The sequence below is a fragment of the Myotis davidii genome, unplaced genomic scaffold, assembly GCF_000327345.1.
Source record: "Myotis davidii unplaced genomic scaffold, ASM32734v1 scaffold847, whole genome shotgun sequence".
In the NCBI taxonomy this organism is placed as follows: Eukaryota; Metazoa; Chordata; class Mammalia; order Chiroptera; family Vespertilionidae; genus Myotis; species Myotis davidii.
Genome location: NW_006298049.1, coordinates 397,247 through 417,329, shown reverse-complemented (window position 1 = coordinate 417,329; position 20,083 = coordinate 397,247). Strand labels below are relative to the sequence as shown.

The 20,083-nt window shown below is 34.4% G+C and overlaps 2 protein-coding genes across 10 annotated transcripts in view; one reads left to right on the top strand and one right to left on the bottom strand.

The window, feature by feature from the left end:
* SAV1 (salvador family WW domain containing protein 1) overlaps positions 1 to 7,422 on the top strand; it is a 35,401-nt gene extending 27,979 nt beyond the window's left edge. Inside the window, exons 5-6 of one of the 5 annotated variants that reach the window (XM_015570492.1) lie at positions 4,488 to 4,675; positions 7,244 to 7,422. In XM_015570492.1, coding sequence (XP_015425978.1) covers positions 4,488 to 4,675; positions 7,244 to 7,272 — 217 coding nt within the window. In that variant the 3' untranslated portion in view covers positions 7,273 to 7,422. Of the gene's footprint in view, positions 1 to 3,803; positions 3,925 to 4,487; positions 4,690 to 7,240 lie in introns of those variants that run through there. The other 4 variants (XM_015570491.1, XM_015570493.1, XM_006773768.2 and 1 more) reach the window with 4 other exon arrangements.
* The window catches only part of ATL1 (atlastin GTPase 1), a 54,218-nt gene continuing 39,807 nt past the window's right edge, over positions 5,673 to 20,083 (bottom strand). For 3 of the 5 annotated variants that reach the window (XM_006773764.2, XM_006773765.2, XM_015570490.1), the window contains 7 exons: positions 19,339 to 19,477; positions 14,582 to 14,709; positions 13,399 to 13,455; positions 12,399 to 12,470; positions 10,683 to 11,114; positions 9,243 to 9,257; positions 6,899 to 7,322 (listed from right to left, as the gene is read on the bottom strand). In XM_006773764.2, coding sequence (XP_006773827.1) covers positions 7,212 to 7,322; positions 9,243 to 9,257; positions 10,683 to 11,114; positions 12,399 to 12,470; positions 13,399 to 13,455; positions 14,582 to 14,709; positions 19,339 to 19,477 — 954 coding nt within the window. In that variant the 3' untranslated portion in view covers positions 6,899 to 7,211. Of the gene's footprint in view, positions 7,323 to 9,242; positions 9,258 to 10,682; positions 11,115 to 12,398; positions 12,471 to 13,398; positions 13,456 to 14,581; positions 14,710 to 19,338; positions 19,478 to 20,083 lie in introns of all 5 variants that reach the window. The other 2 variants (XM_006773766.2, XM_006773767.2) reach the window with 1 other exon arrangement.

Below are 20,083 nucleotides of genomic sequence, written 5' to 3'. Positions count from 1 at the left end.
CTTTTTTTAAATTTTTAATCAGCAGAGGCCGGCAAGGCAGGTGGGGAACGTTGGAGTCCTCTGTCACTGAAGCAAGCAAGCCTCATGTGAGTTTCAAGCTGCTTGGCTGCTGGCTGCCATCTTGGCTGGCATTTAATTTGCATATCTCCCTGATTAGCCAATGGGAAGGGTAGTGGTCATACACTAATTACCATGTTTCTCTTACTATATAGGATAGAGGCCTGGCGCACGGGTCGGGGCCGGCTGGTTTGCCCTGAACTGTGTCCTGGATCAGGGTGGGGGTCCCCACTGGGGTGGCTGGCCAGTCTGGGTGAGGGGCTGAGGGCTGTTTTCAGTTTGGCGGGTGACTGAAGCTCCCAACTGCTCCTTTTTTCTTTTCTTTTTTATTCTGGGCCAGCTTTAGCTTTGAGTCTTGGCTCCAGCTCTTAGGCCTCCGCTGCTGAAAGCAGGTTTCTGGCCTTTGTTTACCTTCTGTATTTGAAACAATGTTGCGATCCTGCTGGCTGAAGCCGGGCAACTAAAGCAGGTTTCTGGGGTTTTGTTTAGCTTCTATATTTGTAACATAGTTGCTTACAGTTGCAGCTCAGAGGCTGGCAGCGGCAGGCGGGGAACGGTGGAGTCCTCCGTCACTGAAGCAAGAAAGCCTCATGTTTGCTTCCAGCTGCCTGGCTGCCGGTCGCCATCTTGGCTGGAAGTTCATTTGCATATCGCCCTGATTAGCCAATGGGAAGGGTAGCAGTCCTACACTAATTACCATGTTTCTCTTTTATTAGATAGGATAGATGATGCTGCTCATTTAGGCAAGTTTAATATTCTCATAGTTATTGGTCATTTACTATAAATTATTAATTTTTGGCCAACATACATATTCTCTTACATTCCCTCTATTCTGAGAAAGAAGGGGAGGGAGAGGGAGAGGGAGAGGGGAAAAGAGAGGAAGAGGGAGGAAGGGAGAGAGAGTGAGAGAGAGAGAGATCAATGTGAGAGACACACATCAACTGGCTGCTTCCAGCATATACTCTAACTGGGGTTAGGAGTGAACCTGCCATCAAGGTACATGTGACCTTTCAGTGCTCAGGCTGATGCTCCAACCACTGGAATCACTGGCCAGGGCAAATTTAATGTAATTTCAAATTTTAATTATAAATATTCTGCAAGGTATATACAATGCTTACCTAAAGTTTGGTTTTAGTTTACTTGAAATTAGATACACATTTGAAATTAGGTATCCATAGAAGTTTAGCGTGGTTTGATTCTCAGCTTCTTTATCTGATAATATCTCTATAGTATAAGAATGGTATTAAGAATGTGACAGCAGATGGACTTTTCTTCCTTTTTCCCCTTTTTTAAATTAACTTTATTGAGGTGACATTGGTTAATAAAATTATATAGGTTTCAGGGGTACAATTCTATAATACATTAACTGTATGCTCTATGTTCATCACTCCAAGTCAAATGAAGTCTCCTTCCATCACCATTTATCCTCCCTGTACACTCTTCTACCTCCCCCCACTCCCTTCCCCTCTGGTAATTACCATGCTGTTGTCTGTGTCTGAGGATTTTTCTGTTAATTGTTTTTTGCTTAATCCCTTCTTTCACTCTTGAATAATACTTGACCCACTACTCGTGTATAGCCTTTGTTCTTATGCTGATCCCAAGTCAAATACAATAGGTGTGTGTATTTTTATTCTCCTAAGTCTGGAAGAATATGTGCCCAACTGTTAACTTTTGTTATTTGGGAGAGTTGGTAAGATTGAAGAGGGTTACTCCTTTCTACTTTATAGTCATTGTTAGGAAAAATAAAAAGCTTCTCTTTGGGGGGGAAAAAGATAATACTTTAATGGAATTCCTTGCTTCTTGTAAAAAGGAAGACTCCTAAAGATTATAGTCCCTTTCATATCTGGTTCTATGAGATAGCTATAAAACTTTAGGAAACTAGCAACTTTTTTTTTTTTAAACCTTCAGATAGCTCAAAACTCTACTAGAAAAGAGAGCAAATACTTCTTTGCTTAAAAACTTAAAACGTCAGGAAACCTATTGATTTTTAGTTGCTCCTAAATTTTTATCCCTAAAGAGTATGGAAATGGTTAATCTTGTTCTATCAATAAAGGGTGAGCTGTTGTCTACGAATTAGATGATGGAGAATCAATTACTTATAAAAAAATAGGTTTTAGAAAAAAAGTAGCCTTTCTTCCTATTTAACAATTGACCGTTTTCTAGCTTACTGAAATTTTTAATTCTGTCTTTAGAAGTAACTTACAAAAATACTGTTTGCATATACTTCCAGAACTTGACTTAAGAAACAGATTATGTTCTAAATTATTTAATTTTATTGAAGTTATGTTTCTAACTCCGCTCACAAAAATCTGTAATGCATCATATAACTGTAATGTCAGATAAAATTATGAGATTTAATCTTTAACAGGAAAAAGACTGTTAGGAACATACTTACTTTCTAATATTCCTTACACACACTCCAACACAGCCCCCCACAGCATTGTGGAATGGATTCTGTTTCATTCCTGTGTCTTGATTCCAGTGTCACCATTGACCCAGCTCCGGGTATAGGTGGAAAGAGATAGTGGGCACACTGTTGTAGGGGGCAGGTGCCAGGAACTTAGACCACATTATGATACCTGGAGCTGAGAAAGGCAGCATTTTTGCTCTTAAAGCCAGCATCCACTGCAGTGTGAACACCTTTTTGGTTTCTTTTTGTTTTTTTGGTGGCAGTATAGCAATGGCTGTTTGCATATATGGTTTATTTATAAGTAGTGTTTGAATAGAATACTGTCCTAGGAAAAACAGCAAAAGAGATGCTATAAGTATAGGCTATCGAGGAGTTTTTACAACCTATTTTCTAAATGATTTACCTGTATATTTAGAGTATAAGTGGCTAAAAGTTAAACTTGGGGAAGTAGATTATTTGGCTAGTTAAGAAGGAAAAAATGGTAAAAATAATTAGGTATAATAGGATTTATTATAGGCAGAAGGGAAGAAATTATACAGAAACAGCAGGGGCAAGAATTTGGAACTAAAATTGGTGCATTGCTTACTTTTGTTCTCTATGCTGTTCCTTAGAATGCTTTTTCTTCAGTATTTGTTCACTGTTTCCCTTTTTAAAAAGACTTTTAAAATTTATATTAGACAAGTGATCCTTTTGGAATAATATAGTAAATGAATTACCAAAGGACCATTGGGTAGGAAATATTAGAAATGATCATTAAAAATAAATTTACCAGAATTTATAAAACTTCCTATTATGTCAGCTCTGCAGTATGATTTGAGAAGTATAACTTCATTATCACATAGGTATATGCCTTGCTGTAGTTCAAGTTCTTCGAGTAGTATTCTAACAGTCAAAATTATTACTCTGAAGCATCTTGGGCCATTGTTCTTTAGGGCTTTCTGATGTTTTAGTCACTAAATAGTACTGCAAGAGATATATAGCCTCTTGGGGTTTCAGTTTTTTCATCTGTAAAATAAAATTGGATTAGAGTGTCTTTCAATTCAAAGTATAAATTACTGCTTTAGTAGTTTGTGGCAGGCTACCATCTCAGTATGTGATCTGCCTGCCATTGAAGAAGGCCTTCTTCTGAAATACAGATATAATTTTATGAATCCTTCCCTACATTGTGGAATCTTCTACAGTCTACTTATTCTCTCATTTTAAACAGACCTTATTTGCTTTCTGCTTGAGTTTTTCTGTTGGGTTTTTTTTTTTTTGTTTTTAAATACTGTATACTCAGCCTCAGGAAAACTCAACCCACAAATGATGGTTCCTCTTCATTCCTTCTTCTTTTTAGTTCCTTGTTTGCTGTAGAGAACAGCATTCCTCATCTATCAAGCCCTGCCAGTGTTGCTCAGTGGTTGAGCATCAACCCATGAACCAAGATGTCCCTGGTCTGATTCCCCGTCAGGGCACAAGCCCAGGTTGCTAGCTCGATCTCAGTAGGGGGCATGCAGGAAGCAGCTGATCAATGTTGATGTTTCTCATTAACATTTCTGTCTCTGTCTCTCTCTCCCTCTCTCTCAAAAATCAATAAAAAACATACATTTTTTAAAAAGCCCTATTGACTCTAATGACACAAATGACCTTACCCGTTTTATGTATTATTTGTAGGCCCAGTGTGGTTTAAAGCATTAAGTTCCTGACAGTTAACTTTAGATGAACTTATGAATAGCATAGAATATCTTCTTCACAAATTATAGAACCACAGTGGTTTGAAATATGTGTTTATTGCTATCTAATGTTAATATTAGAATAACTGACACTGAAGATGAAATGGGTATTTTGAAATTGAAAGGAAGTAGTAATTATTTTCTCCTCTCTCTAAAAAATAGTATATTTAAGTAGCAGTTGACTCAATTATAGATTATGGTTTAATTTTAATAAAGTTGATATTTATAAAAATAGACCAGTTGATTACTATAAATACATATTTAATGTGTGTGTTCTGAATATATGTATGATTGTGTTTTTAAAACAGATATGACCATATTCTGAAGTGGGAACTCTTCCAGCTTGCTGACCTAGATACATACCAGGGAATGCTGAAGTTGCTTTTCATGAAAGAACTGGAACAGATTGTCAAAATGTATGAAGCTTACAGACAGGCTCTTCTCACAGAGTTAGAAAACCGCAAGCAGAGGCAGCAGTGGTATGCCCAGCAACATGGCAAGAATTTTTAAGTAAATTTTTTAAAAATAAAAATAGAATTTAAGTTTTATAAGGACTTTAAAATATTCTCACAGATAAGAGACTGCAAACAAGTACTTTGGTTAATAAAGGCAGCTTTTTAGAAATTACAAAATTCTAATTTTACATGTATTTTGTTATTAAAAATACTCTTATTGAGAAAAAAAAATGTTTCACCTTAAGAGCCAATGTGGCAAACTTCTTAATGTTGCATATTAGGAAACTGCTTTGAATATTCTTAGTGGAGACAAATGCAGCAAGAAATGTCATTATGAGATATTAAATAGAAAATGATCACTTGATAAACTCTTACAGTAGCAGTACCTTTCTTTAAAAAACAAAGCAAGAGATAACCTATGCAGTATTTAAAAAAAGATGTTTCCTGCTTTAGTGTGGAACATTGTCTTGAATCGAATGCTCTAAGTGTTACTATTGTGTATAGTTCAAAACATAAAATGGGATTTGGAACCTTTATTGTGATAAATTTTTATATATAATTTATGGTATTCCCCTCCCTCCCAAATGTAAAGAATGTTTTAAATGTGATGAGAAAGTATTCTTTTGGTATGAAAGAGTGAAGGGCCTTCAATCTTTAAGGAATAAATTTTGGCATAAGGCTTTAGCCTGTGTGGGAGAGGTGTGTACAGCATTCAGAGTAGCTAACATCACTTCCTTACTTTTTTGGCCAGGGTTCTTTCGGCATTTAAGAGCATGACTCTGATGAGACAGTGAAGGGTTCCCTAGAGCATGACATGCTACCATCCTAACAAGCTGGGTTGAGCTGCCAAAAATGACAATCAGGGATTCATTAAGAAATCTTGGTCAATAAATTGATTTTCTTTTATCTTTAAGACATTGTCACAAACTTTAAAACCCAGTATTTATTCCCATTTTTTTCCTTTTGAGTTAATAGTTAACAAAGATATTGTTCATAATTTGTGTAGTACATTTGATTGCAGACAAATTTATGGCACCTCTAGCCTATAAATCTCTACAATTCCAGTAATTTTAACATTAGTTGAAGTAGCTCTTCAGTTATATTTACATGTGTTGTAAATATGTAAATATGTTTTTAGTTTAGGTAATCTTCCAAAATACAAAGCACTCCCAGTTACATAATAGTGAGTTTAATTTGTTGATAAAATGTTGGAAATATTAAATGTTTGATTTTATACAAGCAGCTTATTAAATATATTTTTGTGGAAACTAAATGTTTGAGTCTATATTTTACACATAGTGCTGTAAATATTCGGTTTTTCCATTCATAAGACCCATCATCAAAGAAAACAGTACATTGAAAGGGGTAATGAAAAATGAAAATAAGCTAGTGGAATTTTATCACTGTGAAAAGTTACTTTGCAGGGCATGTGATCAAACTTTTCTAAGATTTAAGCTTACATACCTTATGAACTCTTGCACACTCTTCTATCTTAATTATTCTTTTCTGTTGCTCCTTACTTTATATTACTATTTAATTATGACTTAGCCATTTCAAAGAAAGTTAGAAATTACTGTTTTAGTGCTCCCAGATAAGAGGCATTACTTTTCTTTTTTTCATTACCACACTTTTTTTTCTCTTTAAAATGCGTATGCTCAATGAAATTCCACTATAGATTTTAGTAATTAGAAATACAGTATAGAATTACTGTTTTAAAAGAACTGGAAGGTATCTATTTCTTAAAATGGAAAGCTAAATTTGAAATGTGGTCAACATTAAAGAAAATCCATTCTGAATTTTTAAAAGAAAGATAAACCGTCATCATTCTTTATCAACACTCCCAAATATTTCCAAATTCAGTAAGCATTTGTTTTTAATCTTAGGAACCAGAGTAAACTTTAATAGTAGTTGACATATTAAAAGAATAAACCTATGATGAATACATTTCTTTGTGTAGCAAATGAAAAAATATACAATGCAGAAACTCAAATACATACAAAGTGATCTATTGTGCATTTTTTATCAAGAGGTTTATATTCTATATTAAATCATAATATAAAAAGCAATACATAGTTTTTGATAAAGCAACTGAAAAGCTCTCTTAAATGTCTTTAAAAATAAGAGCTTATGGTATATGTAAGATGATATAGACTGAATCAAGCCTTTTGAGTTGTGATGCTGTGCTTTAACAAATGACTATGAAATAATTTCAAAATTCTTCTGTAAAAATTAAATGAGCATATCCAAACAGGGAGTAATATTACCACGTGGTTTAATTATAACCCTGTAGTAGAATTCAGTAAATTCAAGCAGAACACATGTACTATCATCATAAATAGACAACTTTAAATTATAACTATATTTGAAGACAAAATCAGGAAACTGTACATGTTAATGAAATGATAATAACCATGCATACATACACCTGCTATTAAACACTGAAATAAAAGAACTAGACCATTTTTGCAGTTGTCAGAGGTGTTTGGTATTTTACTCTTTCTGATGGAAGCACTGAATGTTTACATGGAGACATGTAACTGAAAATTGGTCATGCACCTGTATTTTTTAACATTTGGATTAAGTTTTCTTCTTTTCTGATTGTTCAGTAGATTCTGACTTTGGTGCAGGAAAAGCCTGATGATACAGATGTCTGTGGGTTGCTGCTGCATTGTAAAGCTTGTATAAAGCCTAAAAAGACAAGAATACAGATTTTAAAACACACAGATGTAAACATTTTTCTTTTAAGTGTAATTAGTTTATGGTACTATATAAAAGTTAGCTTGCTAAATTTGGAGTCTATATCATTAATCTCTATGGAATATAAATTAATAACTAATATCTTAGAACCCAAAAGTACTTTCAGCTCTACAGTGTGTGTTACTACTTTTGTGGATTGATCTTCATGGTAAATGTTTTATTCTCAGACTGCATTTCCTTTTTACCTGCACACCTCATGGAGCACAGCTTCCTAACCACTCACTATGCCCCAGGGGCTTGTTGAGAACTTGGCAATTTTAGAGAAATTACAGGAGCTCATAACTTTTGACTGTCAATAGCTACTGTATTGTAATAGCTGGACCACTTGTTCTCAGGGCTTCCTTATAGTTTTTCAGAATGGGGACGCCTTCAGTCTCCATTATTTCCTCATACAGTCATGCAAATAAGCACATATGTTGCCCCCTCCCTCTGCCACACTGGGGCCACTCAAACATTTTCTTGCCTTATTTGTTAATTAGTTCATATTTTACAAAACCTTATTCAGAAACATTATCTCAGAAAGCCTTTCATCATTAAAACTACCTCTGAATTGTTCTTTGTGTCTTTATAACTGCTTGAATCAGGAATTTTTACATATTGCTTTATATAAGTGTTCAAAAATATTTTAATGTTCTCTCCCCCCTCCCCACCTAATGTCTAAGATAAATTCCCTCTTCTGACTTTCACGTAATGAGCACTCAATTAGACCAACTTATTTTATGTAATTCTGGAGTCTAAAATAAAGTCTGAATATTTTTAAAAACTGGATAAAAGCTTGCTATTCTTTTTCTTATTTTTTAAAAAAATACATTCCATTGATTTTTTACAGAGAGGAAGGGAGAGAGATAGAGTTAGAAACATCGATCAGCTGCCTCCTGCACACCTCCTATTGGGGATGTGCCCGCAACCCAGGTACATGCCCTTGACCGGAATCGAACCTGGGGCCCTTCAGTCCGCAGGCCGATGCTCTATCCACTGAGCCAAACCGGTTAGGGCAAAAGCTTGCTATTCTTTAAATAGTAATTGATTCCCAGGAAATACCATTAATTTTTATCTTTTTTTTAATCTATATGGCTATTTTCTTAGTCTAATGGTACCATCATCAGTTATATAAATGCATATTGATGCAACATGGTATTGTCCTAGTTCTATTATATTCTCATTCTAACACATTTAGTTTAATCCCTGTACTTATAAAAGCTTAGATTTTTTTCCTTAAGGTTTGCTTTATAAAGTTGAAATTTGTTTTTACTTTAGTGAATTTGTTTTACTGAATTTTATATAAAATAATTCTTTATTCACTTGTAAATATTAAGTTTAACAGAGTGATAGAATGAAAGGGTGGTGGGAGAAATGAACACCAATTAATAAGTCATGTCTGAGGTATGCCAAGAAAGTTATGCTGCAGTTTTGGCCTGGAACCTGCTTAAAGTGTATGGGTAATTGTCACTCAAAAGTCAAAGTTAAGGAAATGCTGTCCAGTAGTTAAGTTTCCTCAAGATCCATAACTGTACATGTTTCATTCTTCAGAGAAAAATGCACAATGTTGGAACTTAGGAATTTTGAAATCTCCTACATATTTAGGAAACAAAACAGATAAAAGATTACCAATATTCATGTGTTTGTATTTCCTATGTATTTCAAATCACATGATGTCTGGAATAAATTAAATACTGTTTTTAAACCATGTTAAAAATTCACAATTAAAATTATAAATGCAAAGAGAACATAGGAGCAGTAGTTACAAAGATTTTCTAATCATTTAGACATCCTTTAATGGCTAATTGGTTTATTTAAAAAAAGTCATAATGTTTACAAATATAAGCTCTTAATTAGAAAAATTTAACTTACCTCATTTGTAGTTCCCTGTAGCAAAGGCAGTTTAAAAGGGAGAAAAGAAAAGTATATATCCTGTCTCATTAATAGCATTACAATATTCAACATTGTTCACAGTATTAATTTGTGAATACTGCAAATTTTTTGTTTGTATTACATATTTATATAAATCTTTTGAAAAACTCAATTCAATATCCCTTATAGGTTTCAGCATCATATTGTAGGAGGGCATTGGTTTTTTTCCCTCAAATATCCCCTCGTCTATCTTTTGACGTTGAGGGGCTATTTGAGACAGTGGCTCAGAGGATCCAGTTTTTAATTCATTTTTTTTAAATTCTCAACCGTGAATATGTTTTTATGGATTTTTAGCGAGAGAGAAACATGGATGTGAGAATCATTGATCAGTTGCCTCCTATACATGCCCTGACCAGGGATCAAACCTGCAACTTAGGTATGTGCCCTGACCAGAAATCGAACCCACAATCTTTTTGTGTACAGGACGATGCTCCAACCAATTGAGCCACCTGGCCAGGGCTTTCATTCATTCTTTTCCCATAGTGCTACCATTAATTTATCTCAGCTAGATTTTTTAAAGGCACATAGTAAATCCATTAAAATTCTATGTGTAAGTATACTCTTCATGCTGGGAGAAGAGTATACTTATACAGACCATAAATGTTCAGAAGTTTTAACACTAAAATTTTCTGGAGAATCTCAACTTTAGCTTCACTAAATCCCCCTAAATTTTCATGAGGTAACTGATGATAGATACTTCCAGAATGACATAAAGAGTTGTTCTAGGTGTGTTTGTAATTATCTCCCCTGTCCATAATCAATTATTTAAACAATGGACCATGGCGGGCCTGACTCCCTAGGTTATGGTTAATTGGACCATAAAGAACAACTAACTGACCCCATGAGCAGCTGATCAAGAGATTGACCTGGACTCATGCTATGGTCAATGTCTAGTCCAAATGAAGAGAATCTGAAGTAATCAGATACTGCTTTTATGAGTTGGTACTAAAAGAGACAGTGATACAAGTTAGTGGTTTGTATGTGATCCTAACAAAGCCAGTGCTTATCAAATAATAAAATAGGTCATAAGTATGAAGTAAGGCTAACATAATTGAGTCACAAGCAGCTAAATAAACAACTGTTTTCTTATACTTCTTTTAACAACTTTTTCTTTTAGGATAAAAAAATAAAACCACTGCCTAATCCATGTATTTTTGAAAAATATTGAATTGTTAACTGGAAAACAGTTGTGGGGACTTCACATATTATACAGTTAGTTGGTTGTATCTGGCCATCTTGATATATTTTAAAGTTCTTGAAAACTGGGCCCCTAAGTCATGTTCATCTGTATATTTCCAACATCTTAACAAATGCCCTGTATATAATATAGACAATCAAATGTGTGCTGAATTTAGCTGAAGAGAAGTAAAGTGTTCCTACCTGGTCCCACAAGGCTGCAGCCACCTGGTCTATTACAGCTCCCAGCTCTCGGTATTCTCCAGAGTACCGGATGTATGCCCAGGTGCACAGGGTGATAAGGGTCAGTCCCATTATCATATTGCATAGGCTAGCTATGATGTCCAAACCAATGAATCCAGTCACACCAGCAATCACATATGTGATAAAAATGACAACAAACAGTGTGGCTGGAGTACGAGCTGCATGGAAGATATTTTTGCTATCATTGTGCTTGATATACTGCATATAAAGTTCATCTATTTCATTCTCCAACTGCTGCAGGTAACGCCGGCTAAATTCCTCCCCACCCATCTTCTTCACCCCTCGGAATAGCTTCACAGACTCTTCCTTAAGCTCCAGATGTTTGGTCTGCAGGTCATTAGGGGCCAGAAATGGTTTGTCACCACCACAAATCTGTATCAGATGCAGAAGTATTGTTTATGCAATGCAGAGTAAAATTAGTAACTGTAAACATTTTCACTTAAATTTGTTAGAACATATCAATAACCAAGAAGCCTGCATGTTTTGTCAACCCACATTTTCCACAGTTAATAACTATCAGGTGTAACTATAAGTGGGACTGTTGCTTTATACGTTACTTATATAAAGTCATTCTTAATTTTTTGTTTTGACATGGGAAAGAATATCCATAACTTGATCCAAGATGAAAATCCCAGATGAACAGGCATGACACAAAGTGAACTGCAAACTGAGTTCATTTACAAAACGAATCTAAATTCAAGAAAAATAGTCCTTTTAGGAAATTTTTTCTAGCTGCACTGAAGTAATTTTGACAAATGAAGTTTAATTTAAACAATGAGCAATGCTATAAAGCTCTAAAGTAAAATCATTAAAAGTTTTATTTGGCAGTTTCACTGATTTTTGTTTCAATGGAGCCCATTCAAGAGACTAAATGGAAACATCAAATGTTCTTGGACCACATTTTCTGTTTTCTTCAGAAGTTACAAGGGAAATCTGTTATTTATATCATTCACTTTTGTTATTTGAGATCTAACTACATAAAGTATTGATTTTTAGAGAAACATGGATGTGAGAATCACATCGTTGCCTCCTATACACTCCCTGACCTAAGGGGTAATCCGAATTACCCCTTAGTTATGTCATAAACACCATTTCCTATACTATATTTCTCTTGACTCCATCAATTTTGAATATAATTTTAATTTTATAATATTTTCAGGGGGAAAAAGACCCATCACATTAGTAGATATACATAATAATTTTTAGGCACATCCTCATTGAGATTGTTAAAACAAAAAAAGAAATATGGTATGTAGAAATATTAGCCCTTAAAGTATAATTTCTTTTTTCCTAACAGGTTTTTATATCTAAGATAGAAATTCTGGAACTGTGGAATGAAGGGAGGTGAAGTGGAGAGGGTAGCATGTTATTTTAGCCACTAAATCTTATAAATTGGTGGGAAGATCTGACAAAAATAAAAATGTATCTATTAGATATAGAAGTAACATTTAAAATATGTTGAAAATTGTGCATAGTGTTTTTTTTAAATATTTTAGGAATATAATAAATAGAAATGTGATACACATAGGCTGGGAAAGAATAAGTCAAACCTGCCTCTTTGTATGTTTATTCAGTATAATGTGGAAGAAAAAGAAATGAAATCAGTATTTCATGGAAAAAATACTAATTTTGTTTAAAATACAATTTAATTCTTACCTCTTCCATTTTCTTGTTGTATGTATCCTTGGCATTTGCTACGGCCGCTAAATTGTTAGCTTCTGCTGTGGCCTTTGGACAAAGTAAAAATATTATGTAAAATGGAATTCATTAATTTCCACAGCAGCTCTCATTTATAAGCACCATGAGCAAGAAATGTGGAAGAACCCAAGATCATCAAATAATTTTAAATCATTGAAATATTTCTATATTTTAAAAATTAGTAAAACTAAAATTTTGAAATATATAATACATATATGTTTACTCAATAAACCACAGTTCTGCCCAGCCAGGGTGGCTCTGGTTGAGAGTTGACCTGTGAACTAGGAGGTCAGTTCGATACCCGGATGGGGCACGTTGCCCAGTCGTGGGCTCAGTCCCATACTGGGGCATGCAGGAGGCAGCTGATCAGTGGTTTTCTATCACTGATGTTTCTTTTTCTCTCTCCTTCTCCCTTCCTCTCTGAAATCAATAAAAAATATATTAAAAGTAAACCATAATTCTAAAATGAATTTTCATTTGGAAGATTTTTTTTCCTCAACATTTTTAAGCCCCTCACCAAATTGAGGGTTGGGGAAAATCTATAAAACCAAAAACATGGAAATAATATATAGAAATACAAATGTCAAATTTAAGGACTGCTATACTAATAGAACAATGTATCTGATAACAAAAAGGAACTATCAAGAACTTTAAATTTTTTAAGTAAGTAAGGAAAAGGCCAGTTTCACCACTTGTTTAAAACCTGCTTTTCTACTTGTTACATGTGTGAGTCTGTTTTCTAAACAAATGTAATACAAAGAGAATGAAAACTCTTGGGTATAAAGTGTATCTCAGCACAAGTGAGGCTGCTGTATGTTTATGTGAAAATGTTTAGCTGAACACACAAATGGGCAGTTATTAGAAAAATAATCTAATAAAACATTCTGTCTACTATTTTCATTTGGTAATTTCTGACCAGATTGATGCACATGTTTTGCTTAGCATGGCTAATAAATACCTGTAACATGGATTTGGGATGTGGTAATTCTTCACCTTGATAAATCTTTATATAAGCCTAAAAAGAAAAAGAGAAAGACTCATGTTTAAGTAATTCTATTCAATATTTCTGTAATTCTGTTAAATTATATTCTAAGGTCTAAGGTCTTGACAGTACCAAAAAAGTAAGGTCTTGGCCGTTTCAGGAACTAATTATCTTTTCCTCATACTTTCATTCCCTCTTTCTTAGTGTTTGTTCCCCTTTCCTGAAATGCCCTTTTCATACATCTCCACTTGCCAATCCTACTCCTCTTGAAGGCTTAGCTCATCTACATCCTTTAAAACTCTCTCAGGTCCCTCTGCTAGGAGTAACCTTTCTTTTTCAGTTACCCACAGGAATTGGTACCTGGTGATGTCATAAACTTCATGGAACAGAATTGTGTAAGGGTCCTGAATCTCCTACTAAATTCTAAGCCCCTCCACAGTGTTATGTATAGTAAGAATTCAATTTTTAGATAAATAACATATCCTTTATTGCTGAGAGTGATGGTCAGTAACCACACAGGAGGTATATGACTGCATTTTAAATGACAGAATGTTGATTTTAAAAATTGGTATTTTAGTCCTTAGATCATCAATACACAAATTAGATTGGTAATTGAAATTCTTCACTATATTTGTGGCTTGGTAAAAAAAAAAAAATGCATTGTACTCAGTGCTACCTGAGGTAAACAGGTAAATGCAAATTTAAAATAATTCCACTTCAGATTGGCCCTTGGTGCAGAGTGGGAAATGTGGAATTATGTTCTCCAGTAGAAAGGCAAGGTGTAGCCCCTTTGAGAAAATCTTCAGAATGAAGGTAAAATTCAGTACCGATCATGACTGAGGACTATGTGGCTTAGACCCTGGGAAACACCCCTCCCCCCAAAAAAGATATTTCCAACTCTTAGATACATTCATATTTCAAAATACATTTCCCTCTAAGGGACAGGAAAGTTACCTCAAAGAGTTCCCTCAAAAAATAATTTCAGAGAACAAGTTCCTCCTGGGAATCTCATAATTTTTCATCATTTGTACAGATTCCTCATACTTTTGCCCCCATATTACAGAGTCTATAATTTTTTTGTTGTAGCTTCAAGTGGGAACTGCATTCCAAACATGTCAAATCTAAGTACTCACAAATGTGCTAGAAATGAGAGCAATACCTTGAAGTACTCCACCAGACCTCGGCAGGTGATTTTGTTCCCATTGATCTCTTTAATATCTAGGCTCTCAGGACTAAGTAGCCAAGGAATGAGTATTTTCAAGTTTTTGATGAATTCATCATCTATTTCTACAAGTAAAAGCAAATTCATTATTTTTAAAATTCTATCTAGTCCTCCGTGCCATACAATAATAATACATCCTTTGATTTCCTCTGTTTCTTCCCCAGTGATAAAGCTATCACTTTCCTATCATCTAAACAATTCCTGGAACCCACTTTTCTTAGGGTGGATGATCCACTTTGCCCAAACTTTCTACTGCTGGTCTTTCTTATCTCCACTTCAATTACACATTTATCTTGTCTTCCACGAATAAAGTAGCTTTCTTGATATTAAACGTTTTTCAAATATTTTACACCCTATTCACATAAACATTTCATTTATTCTGTCTTTATTCTTTTTGTAGTTTTATATATAGGCTCATAAATGGGGAGAAAAGTCATATATTTATCAGCTGAGAAGATGTGTTCCCTTCAGAAAATATATTCAAAATCATTCTGTGTTTAGTGTGCCCACCTTATGAAAAGTGTATAGTGGGTATGGTGTAACTAGGAACTGAAGTTCAAAAAGATAGGGATGATGATGCTACCTCTAGTGGTGAAACTCAAAATAACATGGCAAGAAATCATGGAGACCTAATTTAGCAAGCAGATCAGAGGTAGTTGGAGTTTTTTATCATATAGCATTAGGTTAATCTTAACATTACAGACTTAGCAAAGTAACAAATAAAATGGGTCTTTAAAGAAGTATTTTGAACACTGACAATTTATTAAATCATTATTTCAAAACATATAGAAAAATACACATTATATGTGTAAAAAACAAGGTATGTCCAGAGACTTGATATCTAAGTAAATGCAATAGCTACATGTCATTTTTTAAAATTTGAATTTCAGCAGAGTCACTGAGTTTTCAGACTTTGGAATTGATGATTTCCGAGGTTTTAAGGCTAAAGATGAAAACCTTGATTGTGTTTGCATTTTCCCTGCTTGTTTTTATACTTCAATATACATTGCAATACCAGTTTTCATAAGAATTCATATTCCTCTTTTCTTGCTTTCTGCTTTTATGACATGCATGAGCAGACAGAAATCCTTCCGACTTATTTTGCTTCACATTTTGTACAGCTTTGAAACTTGCTCATGCTTTATCACTATTTGTGTAGGAGCTTATTCAAATTTATTTTGCACTGTACCAAATTTTACTTATTATTTTGCTTTGTATTATATATAGATTTATTCAAATGTATTTGTTATTGTGGTGTGCTATTTAGTTATCAGTATTCACTGAAATACAATACTGGTATTTGTATTATGTTACCACATTCATGTATTGTGTTTTGTTGCCTGCTATGTATCTGTATTCACTGATACTAATAGGTTTCTTTATTGCTATATGATTTCATGCTTTTTTCAGCACCTGTAGAATATTACTATATATCTATAATGTATGATTTTTTCTGACTATCTGCATATGACAAAAAGGCCTTCTCCATATAAAACCACTTTTAAATCACTTTCAAAACATGTACTTAGACCCTCCCCCCAATTTCCTTATAAAATTAGAATGGAATAAGATACACCTGTACATCTAATTCACTGGGAAGTGTGGTAATCATCAAAGTAATCAGCATATTTGGATTAAAAATGTGTTCTGAAGATGGCATTAGCCTTGGTGTACTGAGACCAATGCCAGTTATTTCAATTTTGGATTCATAAAATATGAACAATATATTCATAATATACATAATTTAGCTCTTGCTACCAGTATTAGTTGAAAACAATAAGTACATAATCCAGAACATCTGCAGACCAGATCAAATTGCAGAAGTATACTAATCAGCTTTGGCTCGTTGCAACTGATCAATAAATATGTGTGGGTAGATAATTATTCAGAATGATGTTCTGTTTTCATCATTTCTTCAATAATTGCTTCCACAAGAGTGAAACCTTGCTAGGAATTCAGGGACTAGGCCAGAGTGGTTATCTGTCACAATAACTGAGGACATGATGCATAAGATCGCTGCAGGGCAGATGCACTGGTGGAGTGCTGCTGTGTAAATTAACTAAGGAAGATATTCTCTCAGGATTGCCTCACTCTGACAAGTCATTAGAAACATCTTTTTTTTTTTTTTTTTTAACAATAATCACCTTGCCATGGTGTTGGTTATGCTTTCTGAAGTCTTACCTGAGCTGCTAAGGATGCAGCTCCACAATATATGGTGTGGTTACCTGGGACACTATAACATAGAGCAACCTCCAAAAAAGTAACTCCTTATTTACTAAAAGACTGATTTGCTATACTAGGAGAGGCATTCTGTAGGCCTGTGACGGTGAACCTTTTGAGCTCGGCGTGTCAGCATTTTGAAAAAACCTAACTTAACTCTGGTGCCGTGTCACATATAGAAATTTTTTGATATTTGCAACCATAGTAAAACAAAGACATATTTTTGATATTTATTTTATATATTTAAATCCCATTTAACAAAGAAAAATCAACCAAAAAAACGAGTTCGCATGTCAGAGGTTCGCCATCACTGCTGTAGGCACTTGGTGAGGAGTGGTTGAACGTAGCATGAATGAATGTAATTCAGTGCTTTGGCTCCTTTGGATTTCCTATGTGGGAAGTTATTAAACCAATGGCAATTAAATTTAATCATAGTATTTTAAGTTTTAAATAACACTAGAAATAGATAATTTCAATAATGTGAGGGACCATGAACAAATAGTAATTATAACAATTATTACTATTAATAATGAACTTGAAAGTTATTTCTGTGTGTGAAAAGTGTGTGAGAAATTATTATCAAAGAACAATTTTTGCACGTTTTTATATTCAGAGACATTTCTTCCCCAGAGGCAAACACTCAGATGCCAGCCCTCCAGAGAATAGCATGACCAGCACACAAGACATCCTGGATAGAAATCACACCAAATTATAAGATTTAGGATGGGATGGAAAACCAATATAGGCCCAATGAGAAACAGGCAAAATAGAACATTTCAGCACACAGCAGGATTCCTGCAGCAGATCTATGAACCTCATAAAAATGGAATGTTCGATGGGAAACTAAAGCTGCCTTTCATTGCTCTCTCTGTCTAGCTACTTTGATAAACTCATAACTTATGGTAACTGTAAACCAGTTGTGTGGGTCAATACATGGTTAGATGTAAATCAAATTTGGAGAACATATTTGTTACAAATCTGCATGATTTGTCTTAAATTCTCTCCTTGAGATCTTTCATTGCAAAATGTATCAGTTAATTTAAAAACTGCAGATGTATAGTATACCACAGAAATAGAACAAGCCAGAGTACTTTTGTCCAATAAAAGACTATTGTTGAAGGTCTGTCCCTTCTCTGCCTGTTTACAGCTCCCAACTCCAGAGAAGAAAGAGAGGCCTTGTGGGAAGCCCTCCTTTTATGTAATTTATTCAAAATACAGGGAAGCCATTAAGTAATTGCATAATATCAAGAGGTCTGTGTGTTCACTCGTAGATTGGAATTCATAAGAAATTGTAGGATCCTGGAATCCATGCATTAATAGCCTACTGCTATTTGTTCTGTTATATAAAGGTAAGATAATTTAAAACATGTATAAAAACAATGCTGACTGAAAATTTTGGGATTCTATTTATGATACTAACTGCCATAGCTAAATATAAAGTATCTGAGAGTAAATACCATGGATCAGTTTGGGAGTGGGGGGATAGGTTTGCTTTTCAAAACTGCCAGTTCTATAAAACTGGATATAAGTTATGTTGTCCTTTTTTAAAAAGTAACTTGAAAGCCCTTTCAGAACAACTGTGCTGAAAAATGTATGTCACTGTCTCACCAGCCCTGGCACAATGCGGAAAGGCCACCTTATATTTAGTAAATGTCTGAACTTCAGTGGTGTACTCAATGCTAGGCTTACATGTAAAAAAAGTCAGAAATGTCTTTGTACTACCTTGTATTACTACAAAGCAAACATCTAAAGGCCTGGTGATTATCTATTAGGAAAGATTAACTTCTGCTTCCCCATAGCCTACTTCCACGCCCTCTTTAACAAGTTGAGTTGCTTTGGAATCTCTTTTTTTCTCATTAATTCTTGCTTGGGAATCTTAAAATGTTAGACATGCCACTGTTCAGGAGAGAATTACATGCTAGTAATACATACCATTTGAAAAACACTCCAGTGCTATGGTTTTTAAAAAACTGTTCCTCATTCCGAAGAGGATCTCCTTTTTAGTGAAGCTTTTAATAATTTATAATTAAATTCTTTAGTAGCAGTTTTAAAGGACTTGAATTCAGTACCATGAAATATTTCAATCTCTATTATATAACTGACTGTAACATCCCAGGAATATAGACATCTATTTTCCCCTTTAATGTAAATAAGAAAAATTACACAGGAAGACATTAAGGAGCATTTCTCAATGCACAAAGGTGAGCAGGAACCTCTGCAAAAAGGTGAGGGCTACTGCCTCCCAAGTGAACTCAGGGTTAGCCTCTTTTCTCAATGTACATATTCAGCAGCCACAGATTCCCACAGTTCACCAAGGAGGCGCTCTAGCACCAGCCCAGGAATCACAATTCTGACGATTTCTCATCATCAGCCTCCCGTCAGTGAATGAACAAGCAGTCATAAGCCCAGCGGATAAATGATATTTTTAGATCAGACTAAGTGATATAAACATATTCATTAAAAGACAGACAAACCTTTCAGTTTTCCATCAAAGTTTGGATTGGTAGCTACTTTTAAGCCAGGATGAGGTAGCAGAAAACAGGAAATTTTGGTGAAACAGGAATGGATATGTTTTCGAACATTCTGTAGTTCTTCATGCTGGTTCCCTGAGACCTGCAGTAGTAAATCATCCGGAAGTTTAAGTGACTTTCAATATAAACTGAACTTCAAAGAAGTCTGTGTCATCTTATATTTTCTGTCTTGGCCCACAATTATAAAAATGACCTGTCAGGGCTGATATTAAAGAAAGAATAAGATCTTGGGTGAACCTGCCACACTGCCATACCTAAGTAACTGTATAGCATAAATATGGCATTATTACAGTTAACAAATGTCTATTCTTATGCCAACTCAGATGGGCCTTCCCCCCCCCCTTTTTTTAGTACATATTAGTGGGGTTTTACTCTAGCTAATTCCTACAAATTCCTTTTTTAATTCAAAGTACTCACAGGAGACATAAATAGATCATAAAATATTCCTCCCTTTTCAGGAGATACTCAAAACAGCTTCTTGTCACCTGGTAGGTATACATTCAAATTCTAGGAAAGCATCTGAATAGATAGGTGTTTATAAGCTAAGTTGCACTTTTTTTTACATGTTATTTGACAGTTAATAGTACGAATTACCCTAAAAGTAAGTATAAACCTAAAAAGTTAAGCTCAAAAATTACGATTATAAAGGAATTTATCTTTTTTTTCTTTTGGACTTCTCAGTAGGTAT